Genomic DNA, 13,010 nt, shown 5'->3' with positions numbered 1-13,010 from the left:
GTGTGTGTGTGTGTGTGTGTGTGTGTGTGTGTGTGTGTGTGTGTGTGTGTGTGTGTGTGTGTGTGTGTGTGTGTGTGTGTGTGTGTGTGTGTGTGTGTGTGTGTGTGTGTGTGTGTGTGTGTGTGTGTGTGTGTGTGTGTGTGTGTGTGTGTGTGTGTGTGTGTGTGGAGAGCGGTGTATTGATGCTGTGATTGGTCCACTTGTGTTCTTATGTGGGTCTGCACCTGTGTGCAGGTGAGAGAGCTAGAGGGGAGGAGATGGTTATGGACATATTGAATGACTATCTTACCAGTCTTTCAAAGATTTTTTGTAAACTATCATTATTTTCTGTCCGAACGCTTTTAGAAAAAAGGTCATTAAGTCAGCTTTAATCATAGAGCATATTTCATTATGAAGAAACTCGATGAGATCTATATTTAAAAGAGAAAAGAAAGGGGGAAAAGAACAGAGGCATAAAAACACAGTATATTCACACACACACACACACACACACACACACACACACACACACACACACACACACACACACACACACACACACACACACACACACACACACACACACACACACACACACACACACATTTAACCAATGGATTTTCCAAACACCCCTTCACCCCCAACCCCGGATCAAACATTGCACTTAGGCACTGGGCTCCTGAGGCACTGCACGGATTATGTTGAAAGTATGTGATGTCTCCAAACGCTGAGACTCTACTCTGGTTGTGTCTTCCTTATTGTTGATACACAGAGGAGTTTTCTTTGTTTCATGTGCAGCCGGCAATCTAGATTCTCCTCCTTTACTGCTTTCACATTCCCAGACCATGTGTAAGAAAAATCTAATTTGTTCAGATTTGGCAGAAAGAGCAGAAGAGTTGGAAACAGCTTAAGTATTTCCTCCGGTTTTCTATATGTTGAAATTAAATCAGTTTGGCTTTGTGGAATAGAGGAAAATATGAATTGTTGTTTGCGCAGAGGTCAAATCTTATCTAACTATATACAGTTGTCCTATAAATGGATATTTGAGATTGGCATAAAAGTCCTTTCATCTTTGTAGCGGCCAAAATCATATAGAAATAAAACAGATAATTAACTTAAAATAATACAGCCGCTGAGGCACTAGTTAGCAGATCTTACGCAGGGCAATGATCCAGGTCCAGACAACATTCTCCGTTGTACATTTATTATGATCCAATATCATTGACAATGAACAGGTTTCCTATGGTTTGTTCCTTAAGCCTTTCCTATGGCTTTCCTTTCCTGTGGTTGGAAAACCCTGTGGCTCGAAACACCCTGGTAAAAAAAAACGTTTGCCTACTAGTGCTCTGGCTCCCACCACCCACCTGTCTCCAATATATACAATTACACCAGGTGCTCTAATCACCCAGTGCCCAAAACATGCCTTCAAAATAAAAGCATAGAAACTACTTTAACTTATGACACTAACTAAGAATACATATAAATAAATAATATAAACCACAAGAGAATACATTTCAAACTATTAAATAATATAAAGAGATATATAGCTCCAACAATCTTTATCTTGAGTACATTAGTTGTAACATGGTAATCCTGGCAAAATAATGTGTGAAATGTTTAGCGGTTTGTCGTAGAGTTTTTTTAGAAAGTTTATTTCATTTGAGCAACATAACAAGGCATACAATTAGAATATATGTTCCAATTTCATACTTATATTTATTCTTTACTTGAAGGGAGACTGGTTAAGAAAAGTGCATACACGTTTATTTTATTCAAACACACAATAAGCATAGCAATGCATTGTAAATGAGCAATTAATACAAATATAGAAATATTTTTTGATTATTTAAAACCACTTTGATCATAGGAAAATATCACATTTTTGACATTATCAAAAGCAGGTGTTTTTGTGCTTAAAAAAGATGAAAAATACATTTAAAAAGCTTTAAAAATCACGTTACCATCTAGCTTTATGCTAATAGGCTAGCATACACTGAGTTGAGGGAAAGTATCAACTTTCACAACCATCAGTTTAGATAAAAAACTAATAACATGTTTCTTAAGAGCGGCAGACTCAAATACAGCATCATTAGATCTACTTTGAAGATCTCAGGTAAGTAGGGAATGTATCTGCTGCTAATTTACTTTAGCTGCAGGTGGCTAATCATGTATTAGCATGCAGCAAACAATCAACAATGGATACGAATCACAATTTGTCCCAACGTTTCTGTCATAATCTGCCAAAAGGTCACTTTAATAATAAACATAATATTGAAATGGGGACTCTGGCCTTAATGTAATAATAAAAGAAATATAAAAGGACTTTAAACCACGGTTAGACAAAGACAGCGTTCTCCAGCTCTACTTTTCGCTGCAGTCGGCGCAGAGGATGTCTCCCCCCTTGGCCACGAAGCGCTTGTTGGACAGACTGAGGGAGCATCTCTTACAGTTGAAGCAGTATTCGTGCCAGGAGCTGCCCTCGTAGTTCACCACGTTCACTCCTTTACCAAACCCTGACAGAGGGGACAGTCTGAGATTAGTACAACCGTAGAATATTATTATGCATCTCTGGCAACAAAGGTTTTTCGTTTAGTCTAAAGTACCAATGAACATGATATCTTAGGTCATATCTTCAAACGTCTAGTTGGACTAAATTATTATAATTTGAAGGTCATAGGTCCTCTTAAACACAACATATATTATGGCCTTAATTTAAGATTTTAAAGAATAAAATGATGGCTTTTCGGAAAGACATGGATGTAACCTAAAACATGACTGGTTGGCGGAGGAACACAAGCTTTAATCCTAGTTCATCAATATTTTATTTAACTGAAACATAATCCTCAGTTTCAGTCACCTGTGATGGGGCTTTGGCAGCCGCTGCATTTCTTTGCCACGGAGGTCTTGTAGCAGTCTACACAGAACACCTGGTCCTCGTGGTTGGTGAAACTGGTGCCTGCTAGGGGCTTGGAGCAGGAGCTGCACACGAAACAGTCGCTGTGCCACGGCTGGTCCTGGTAGTTCACTCCTCCAGAAGTTATAGCCTGGAGACGGAGGAAAGAGAAGAGCTACATGTATGAATAGTGAACGTTGATGATGTTTGAATTTTGTTTTTAACAGTAATAGTAAAACCTTTTTGCAGCAGACGCAGTGTTTGGCAAACTTCTTGTCATGGCAGGGGCTGCAGTAAACGTCAGTTCCTTTGGAGAGGAAACTCAGCGATCCTATTGGTCGTTTACAGTTGAAACAGGTGAAACACTCATCGTGCCACGAGTTCCCTTTGTACTCCACACTCTCTGTGCCTGCAGGAGATCACAGAAGAGTGAGTGCTAATGCAGAGAAGCAGGTAGTAGGAAAGTACCTTCACTGCAGTGAGAAAAGGGATATCAGTACAGGATTCTTTCTGTTAAAATGTAGTGTTTTTTACAGTTTATTAATGTCCAGTGACCCAAACATTCTCCCACACAGCACTCTGAATCTATCAAGGTCTTACCGGGCAGTAAGGCTTTATAGCAGCCGTGGCAGCGCGGCGCGTCCTCTCTGGAGCAGCACTTCCCGCACATGATGCGGTCGTCTTTAGTGCTGAAGGGCTCCTTGGCCAGAGGCTTGTAACACTTAGCACAGCGGAAACACTCCTCATGCCAGTACCGGCCCTTATGGCTGAGCTCCTGATGGAGGAAGGAAAGGTTGATGAGATGTTTGTGGAGGGGGAAAAAAGGCAGGGCTGATTTCCACGCATAGAAAACCCCAAACATACCTTTGATTCCACAGGGATGGGTCGACGGCACTCGGCGCAGGAGTTGGCGCAGAACTTGGTGTGGCAGCGGATGCACACCGGCCGGCCCTCGTTGCGGACGAACCTCTTCCCCCCGAGGTCCTCCCGACAGTAGAAACAGTTCGAGCTCTCTGCCATCGTCACTCCGGGGGAGACTCACAACTACAATACACCAAGAAGAGAGGGAAGGTCAAATACAGCTTACCATAAAGTCCTCGTGAGAAATCAAGTTAGAAATAATGCACATTTTATAGCTGTACTTTTTCAAGCTTGATTTCTCAAATTAACCGTAACATCTTTCTCGTAACCTAGTAGCCAAATTGAAAGAAAGGCTACTTAAAAGCACCACAAAGGGGCGCTGTTGGAACACTTATATGGGCTGAAGGGAAAACGAATAGGTTTCCAAATAATTGATATTAATTGCATGCTAATGAGATGATTTAATTTCAGACACAAGAAATCTGCACCGCTGAATATTGGTTTTGTGTCAAAGAACATCCAGCAGGTGTACATGTCTGTGATTCTGTGTGTAATTATGTGCAAAGCATTAACACAAGAGTGTTTATGTACTCTGTGAGATATGGTCCTCCTCATACATATTTGCTCTGCCTTATAATACAAATAAAATGGGCAATAAAGCTCGATAGCTGATTTGAGAGGCAGACATAAAACCAACAACACAAGCTTGAATCCTGCAATGGAATGATCCAATAAAAAATCCTATTTCATGTTTTGCATTTCACAAACATACATGTAAAAGCCACAGACGAATTGTTAAGTGTATTACAATAACACTTGAGTATTTTCCTTTTTATGATTTTGACTTTATTTTAGAGTTAATAATTAGAGATTATTATTTTTGATTTGATTGTCAGCTCAACCTAAACCAGATTTGACATTCAAATGTTGATGAGGCAATACTGAGTATATGTAAATCTGTAGCATTTTTGCATAATGAGCTCTTTTGATTCTAAACATTTGTACTCACTTGTAATGCAGTATGTTTGTACGCAGTGCCATTGTTAGTTTTGCTCAAATGAAGGATCTGAATGCTTTTTATAAATTGTTCCTAAGTCATTTAATTATAACTATCCTCAGCATCTTGTAACTGATTTCTCACACAAGATAAAAATCAGCGTCCCTAAAATACAACACTCATTAACTTCCTAAACATAGAACCAAAATCTCCACGTTGATCACCAAAACAGCTTTGATTGCAGGGTTTGGATTCCAAATTGTAAATAAAACATGATGGCTAAATCACGACTACACAAACACATAGAAACGTGGAGGAAGAGATGGCTCAAGTGTGTTCACTCTGTCATTTCCCACATCAAGTTCATGCTGGCTGACCGTAAGGAATTCTCCTAAACTGCACAGAGGTGTGTGTGTGTGTGTGTGTGTGTGTGTGTGTGTGTGTGTGTGTGTGTGTGTGTGTGTGTGTGTGTGTGTGTGTGTGTGTGTGTGTGTGTGTGTGTGTGTGTGTGTGTGTGTGTGTGTGTGTGTGTGTGTGTGTGTGTGTGTGTGTGTGTGTGTGTGTGTGTGTGTGTGTGTGTGTGTGTGTGTGTGTGTGTGTGTGTGTGTGTGTGTGTCCGCATTGTGAGGTGTACACATGAAGGAATGCCTGGTATGACAAATGTGGTGAGATCTTGGACGTTGACAACTCCTTGACAGAACCTACATGCGCGCGCGCACACACACACACACTTCTTACACAGACCACTCCCTAGCAGACCAAGGAAACCACAAACTATAGCGTTCACCTCCGGGTTGGAGCAGCATGTCGGCTCACATTCGGGAGGAAGTTCTGGTTTTGGCACAGGACCAACGTTACCACAAATTTAGGCTGCGTTCACCGGCGATCAAATTACCACGTTTTCTTGTGACTTGTCTTAAACTATCAGCAAAAATCACAGATGGGTGATTCCTATTTAAAGGGGGAGGCTAACAGATAAGAGTTTGAAAATGCTGAAACTTTTGACAGCAGGGATTAATGATGGTCTTCATCGGTCACAGGCGGAGAGAGGCAGTTGTAGTTCATGTAATATGATCGATGCGTCAAATATTTGCAATTGAGCTTAAAAGTCCCACAACTGAGTCTTTTTCTTTATAAATACAGAAAGCGTATATAAAGGCTATACGTTAAAAATAGTTTGGGTTTAAGTGAAGATGTGGGTCGAGTGAAATGAAGAGTCATGACCTTCATGTGTGCACCAGCAGTCTCTCCTTTTTTGGACTCTACCAACTATTATACAAAAAACTGTATGTTGTGGCCAATATTCTCTGTCTGAGAGCTCTTTTTCCAGTTTTGTAGTATCATTAAAAACAAATGACTGGACATGGATCACTTATGGAAAAAGATAAAATACAGAAAATACTTTATAATAGGACTAAACCAGGCATGCTAACAAACCAACACACTCTGACCAGGGTCAATAAATGTATTTGAATTCGACCATTTTAAGGATATATATTTCAAATGCCAGAATTGTATTCAGTAGAAACGCTTCTCAGCGATCATGTGACACTTAAACTCTCCAACCCAATCAAATAACTTGAACAGATAATATGCAAATAGCACTTTAATTTAGCATATAGCATATAGCAAGAGTCATAACCAGTCAGACTGCTGTTTGACAGAGAAACGTGGCTGAGGTTAAAGGTGCTACTGTTAATAATGTTGATCAAATAACTTCCTTTGTGTTCCTGTCTCCTCAACAGATAATAATAAATGTACAAAGTGACCCCATGTGGAGTGGACATACTTCTTCCTTTCAGTAACCGGCTAATTCATAACTTATTAAAAGAAAAAACCAGCAGCAGGTTTATTTGTTAACTGGGAGAGGCTACTCATACATCTTCTCAAGAGGACAGCGAGACAAAGACAGGTATTTACCTGTTATCTTGTATGTCCTGCCTCTCCCTAAACAAACAAGAATTCATGTATAATTGTAGTTCCTTGTCTTTTTCGAAACTGCACTGGCAAACATGGTGGAGATCCTGAATCCACGGCTAGATGAAGCAACATGTAGCTCTAGGGCTGTGGAGCTGGCAATGATAAAGCTTGGCTACCAGCATCGTGAATACCTTATCTGATGAGAGGCTAACAATGGCTGACAGGAAGTGAGCCAGTATCCACAGGTTTGGAGGAAAATAAATCCGGTTTCACTGACGTCAGGCGGCTCTGAGGACACTGTTGCTGCATGTCTTTCATTTGTTTCCCTGCCATAAATATTCTCGCTGTGTCACGGCACAACAGCACATATATTATTTTCTTGTATCCTAGCTGCAAATGCAAAACACAGTTTGATCCCTATGGAAGCAGTTAAGGTGAATTCCGCAGACGTTTATATATTTCTATCTTCAGAAATGTTCTGCTTTTGGCAATTGGTCCGATGTTGTATTGTACCTCCCCACTTTATTCCCCAGACTTGATTTGGTGTCACAAAAGTTGACGGATGTATATCGTTGAGATCCAAATGTAAGTCAAGTTCGACTGATGGATCGAGTTTGAGCAAGAGAGCCTGGAAGCTAGAGGTTGGACCAGTTAGTCCCTACAAGTATATTGTCTTTTACAAATTCACTTCATTTAAGCAACTTCAAAAAGGCATTATTTGTGGTGAATGCTTTATTATATATTATGTGTTTGCCTAGAGGTATGCAGTCTGCAGTCACATGATTTAAAATACATTAAGATAAGATCTTATTACTTCTGCTCTCCACTTCTGTTAAAGTTTCAGACACCTCAACAATTGCAGCAGCATGTGGAGGTCTGTGGTGTAAAAATAAAACACAGAGAGGTGACATCATGCCTTGTGAAAAAAGAGGACATACACATTTTGAACACATGGTGCTGAGAAAAAGACAAAGAAGTGAAGATAGAGTAACAGAGAGCTAGAGACAAACTAATGTAAAACGCTGTGTATTTATTTGACTGTCTTCTTGTACCCACCATCTGTGTCTGTCCATACACGTGTGTGTGAGTTGGCATGAGCTCATCGCTAAAGAATGTAGCGGAAAGCTGAGAAACAGGAAGTCTCCATCAAACGGTTAAGGTGGCACAATTCAGCCACACACACACACACACACACACACACACACACACACACACACACACACACACACACACACACACACACACACACACACACACACACACACACACACACACACACACACACACAATGGGCTCTCCTCCACTGTAGTGGCTAATAACTGTGTTTACATTAACATCTGATTAACGCCATCACTTCAGTGTGTGCTGCAGGTGTGACCTCTTCTTCTATGCAGACTTGTCCTTTGAAAACTCTTTAATCATTGACCTGTGTGGCCGCCGGTAGAGCTAATGGGACTTCCTGATGCTCTAAAAATAGATTAAAGGCTGGAATGTACAACATATTCCTCTTAAACATATCTTCATCCTTAGCTGTGTTTATCATTATAAATTCCTCTTTAAATTGTATGCTTTTTCTCTACAATTGTTTGATTTGTAGAGGTATGTTTTAAATTAATTAATAAATGTGTTGGCTGTGTTGGTTATTACTTGGTGTGATTAGGGGTCAGTCATTGTTTAAATGTCAAGTTGTTGTCGTTGGGAAAGAAAGGACCTTTAAGTGGTGCAAGTCTAAAGTGTTGTGGTTGCTACTTATTGAATGATTGTGTTAAGAGATCTTGTTGCTTTAAAGGCTTGTACTTGTAATCTACCCAGGACATGAGCTGTACACTTTTATCCCAACACATTTGAGGCTGATTCATTTTCTGTCCATTGGCTTATCGATGTTGTAGCTCAAAAGTATATTAACTATTTTGTGCACCTTCAAATTAGCCTAAAACTGATCAAATCATCAGCTGATTAAATTGTCTTTTCTTGTTTTTCAGAATGGGCAGCAGGAAGCGGTTAACTACATTAAGAAGTCTGTAGCGATGTTCCTCTATATTATAATCATTACAATCCATTGTAGGAGACAAGGAGATACATCAACGTCTGAATCAACAAAAGCCTCAAAAGACCAGAATGCATTGCATTACTAAAACCCGTGAGTAAGATAATGCTTCCCTCATTAACAGTTTAACTGCCGTGTGTCCATTATAGAGTATATTTCTTTTTTCTCTCCCCCTTTCCTGTCTACCTTGAGCTATACTCACATAAAGTCAAAAAAGACCAAGATCTATTAATATATCTGAAAATGTGGCTTAAAACTGGATACAATTTGTATTTTATGCTTTTGGCAGACAACCTCAACGCTGACCTTGCCATTACAGACGACCAAATGAAACAGACCATTTCCAGGAAAAAATTATCTGGGTTCGAAACTGGTTAGAAACATTTGGGAAAATGAAACAAAATACATTACATAAACTAATCGTTTTCAGACCTTTTTATGCAGAAATGTTACATATTATATCTTTTAAAGATCACTGTATCTCCGATCATGGTTCAACTGCAGAACTGTTGCACACAGAGAACATTCCCACCCTGATTCCAGTCATACCATCTCAAAAATAAATATACAATATCAGAATTTGAAACTCCACATCAGTCTACAAAGAAAGATAATGTTTTCTTTGGCTCCGGTGGGGCACATTCCAGACGGTGGAATAAAGCCAATACAACAAATCTGAGTCGTGTAGAGCGAGGTCGAACAAACCCGACATGTCCCAGTACAACAGGACGGACATGATGGTTTTACAAGAAGCTGCTGTTAGCTGCCTTTCTAACTCTGTCTGTTCTGTTTCCCTCTCTCTTCATCAGTGACACACTCCTTCTGTTTCTCCTCTCATTCAGTAACTGAGATGTCTTTCAGAACAGAGCAGCTGAGAAAACCTTCAGCAGCAGCAATGTACGACCAATTACCATTTCCATGAATATCTATGACATTTTATGTGTGCAAGGGAAAGCCCCCACATTGGCACCAAATCAGTCCTGTTGGAGCACTACTAAATGTCCAATGTATAACGGGACATTTAAGCCCTCAGTGCTGCCTTAAGGGCTTGTTTGCTTCCAAAATATCCCTTTATAAATCTGCAGCCACTTTCTAACCATTCTCCCAGATTGAAACCTCGACATAAATGACCACACCAAAGCCGTACTTTACGAGAACCATTTATGAACGAATACCAAACATGACGCTTTCTGTTTAAAAATAATATATAAATATATAACCCTCCCTTCAGGGGACCAAACATTAGATCATTTACCCTCAGTTTAACTGTTAGACCACAGGGCTGAATGAGCTCACAGATTGTCAAATTAAGGGAAAGACCAACATAATTAAGTTTCTTAGTAAAGTGTTGAGTATACAGGCAACTATTTTTAAAAGCCTCTTTAACTCAACTAAAGAGATGTCTCAATATTTTTACCATATTTGGTGTCTTAGAAAGTGCTGACGACAAGAAACATCGCTAAAAGGACGCCCAACAGCCAAATCGACCTATTAGGCCAATTTAATAAGGTCAGGCGAAGAGAACACAAGAGCCCTGTTTAATATTTTACAGCCAGCCTACACTTTCACACCTCATCTGTATCCCAAAATGCAACATCCTTCCTGACCTTTTTGAATGCTCAGCTGTAACAATACATACAGTTCACTTTATGTGTCTTTCTTTGTTCCTTCTTTTTTTACCATGTACATTTTAAACTCCCAACCTTTGCTGAATTATCTGGTCTCATTGGTAAATCCAAATGTTCTTCCTGCCAGTTAGACCCCCTTCCTCCTCATTTAGTAAAGCATTGGCTACCTTCCCTGTCATCTTTAGAAACCGATATCATACAGACCCTGACAATTTGAAAAATTGTTGCCCCCAATTTACATTTCCTGCCTTAAATTCCTTAGAAATAACAGTTGCAATTCAGGTACTCAGTGAAGACCATAAGGTATCAAATCCTCACAACTTGTATCCAATATGAAAACGTCTGTGTAAAATAAGTTACATCCCTATTTTAAATCATTTTAACCATTTTTTATGAGAGTTAGATCAGATCATTGTTACCACACTCATTGTGCATGAAATATGAAGCTACAATCAGAAGCTAAAGACTGGGAGCAATGGGAAACAGCTAGCTTTGCTCTGTAATAAATACAAGATAAGATAACGACACACTCTGAAGCTCACGCATTTACATGTTTTATCTTGTTTGCTTACGCCATTGAAAAACCAAAGTGTACAAACTAAAAGTTATGAACCTACCAGTTGCAACAAGACTTCAAGAAGTCACTCCTGCAGGCCAAGAAAATGTGTTTTCACACTTTGTTTATTGGGACGGATTTATCTATTCTAATGCGATATAACGGGTTAATTGTAAATGAGGTTTGTTGACAAATAAAGAACCTTGAACCTTAAGACAGAGCCTGTGTCTTCCCGCTTAATATGTATGCTAAGCTAAGCTACCAAACTATTAATTTAAATCTTAAACATATCTAATATTTAGCCATTTAATTGATGTTGCACCTGCCGTCCCCTTTACTCTTAGACATCCTTGATGTCTTTGACGGCACAAGAATATGTTACTAGCTTTGCCACCTTCCTTTTACATATTATAAAGAAACGTCTTTGTGTCCTTCTATTTCACAACCTCTGATTGAAATCAGCAAACCCAAACATATCACAGCAGGTTTGAATGGCCGCCGGTTAAAGATAACACACTGCCAAGTTTCTAAATCAGTCAAAATCTATTTCACCATCAGTTTGTCAGTTTGTCAGATTATTAAAACTGCAGAAACCATTAAAAACTCTACTAAAAATGTTTAAGTTGACCATTGGGGATCGATAAAAAATCAAATATAAAAGTCTGATTCCCATTTACATTCTATCTTAATAAAGTCACAACAGGCGAAACACAACAGGGAGTTCCTATGACATAAATTCAGACAAATGCATAACGTTTTACGAGCCAGTGATGTATTTTATGGGACTGAGCTCATGGTAATTTCTTTGACATGCAGGCACCAGCTTTGAATCAGTAAAAACTCCCTATGGCTTTCGTCTGTGAGTGTGTGAGTCTGTGAGTGTGTGAGGCAGCAAAAGGTCAGTTCCACATATGGTTCTTGGCTTACTTATGTCTGAGTTTGTTTTTGCGCATGCTGTTCAGAATGACTGTACTGTAAGGCAAGTACCTCCAAATCACAGAAGGAATCTGCAACATTTAGTCTATAAAAAAGTTTACTTCAGTTGCAACATCTGTGACATGAGGTTTCCTTCTGTAAAGTTAGAGGAACATCTCTCCTTCCTCCTTCAGTCTTGTTTTTTCAATCCAACAGATGCATTCTTTTTTTATATAAATCTATGAATAAGCAGGTGTTTCTTCCTATTTTTTAAAGGTTATGTTGCATAATCTGCTCTGTAACTCACTGCATGAAAGAGAGAAAGAGTTCAGTTGCAAATCTGGATCCTGAACTTGCCTCACAAGAGCTTGCAATATAATGATAACTGGTGGAACCAACACTGGAGCCATATGCATCACTTACATGTATATAACGCACACACATACAGGACAATGAAAATAGCAGTATAGGAATTTTAATTGACCTCTGTGATGCATTTTTGAGCCTCAGCGGTTCCATCACTGGGTGAAAAAAAGGAGAATTCCTAACTGGAAACAGATTTCAGGAGCAGCCAAGGCTTCCATAAGTCAGCATGTAACCGTAGCTCTCACACACACATACACATGTACAGAGACAGCCAACGCCCCAGACAGACTTTAAGACTTGTTTCCTCTCCGGATATCAAAACGCTGCTTTGCAAATGTAATGTGTATGAAATCACAAGATGTGTGACAGGGGAAGAGAGTTGCATGCTACTGAGTCCTGACTGTACATGTGTTAGTTGGACATACTGTAAAGGTGATTACAATCAATGGTCACATATTTACAGTGGGCTAATAGAATATATAAGTGAGACTAGTGCAACAGTTTCATCAACCGTAATAAAACCTGCGCGTGCAAATTACTAAAAACAGTCCCGCATGAAGTTATTTCTGTAAAAACAAGTTTCAAAAAGAAAGTAAACTTAGATAGTGTACGGTAAAAAAGTGGTGCTTATCAGCCAGCTTACCGGATTCAGGAGGATGACTGCGGGGCTCTGGAAGCAGACAGTGGGACGCTTCAACGAGACCCTCACACGTTTTTAAGTACTGCCATCTGCGTCAAGCGCGACACAAGCACCCGCGCACTCAGACCGGAAATAACAGGTTGTACCTTCAAAATAAAAGAGTAACTACGATGTTCTAGCGGAGTGAATACATTTTCAAAATAAAGGT

The 13,010-nt window shown here is 39.6% G+C and overlaps 1 protein-coding gene across 1 annotated transcript; it reads right to left on the bottom strand.

Moving 5' to 3' along the window:
• Nucleotides 1-1,671: 1,671 nt before the first annotated feature.
• Nucleotides 1,672-12,931, bottom strand: LOC307019619 (four and a half LIM domains protein 1-like). Its single transcript, XM_079650619.1, has 6 exons — nt 12,806-12,931; nt 3,737-3,916; nt 3,473-3,647; nt 3,112-3,281; nt 2,837-3,023; nt 1,672-2,492 (listed from the first exon to the last, which is right to left on the bottom strand). The coding sequence occupies exons 2-6, from the start codon at nt 3,890-3,892 to the stop codon at nt 2,341-2,343; spliced, it is 840 nt and encodes a 279-aa protein (XP_079506745.1). The 5' UTR covers nt 3,893-3,916; nt 12,806-12,931; the 3' UTR covers nt 1,672-2,340.
• Nucleotides 12,932-13,010: the final 79 nt, after the last annotated feature.

Source organism: Notothenia rossii (genome assembly GCF_949606895.1).
Source record: "Notothenia rossii genome assembly, chromosome: 9".
NCBI classification, from domain to species: Eukaryota; Metazoa; Chordata; class Actinopteri; order Perciformes; family Nototheniidae; genus Notothenia; species Notothenia rossii.
Note: the sequence above shows the minus strand (reverse complement) of the source record. Positions and strands in the feature narration are given on the sequence as shown.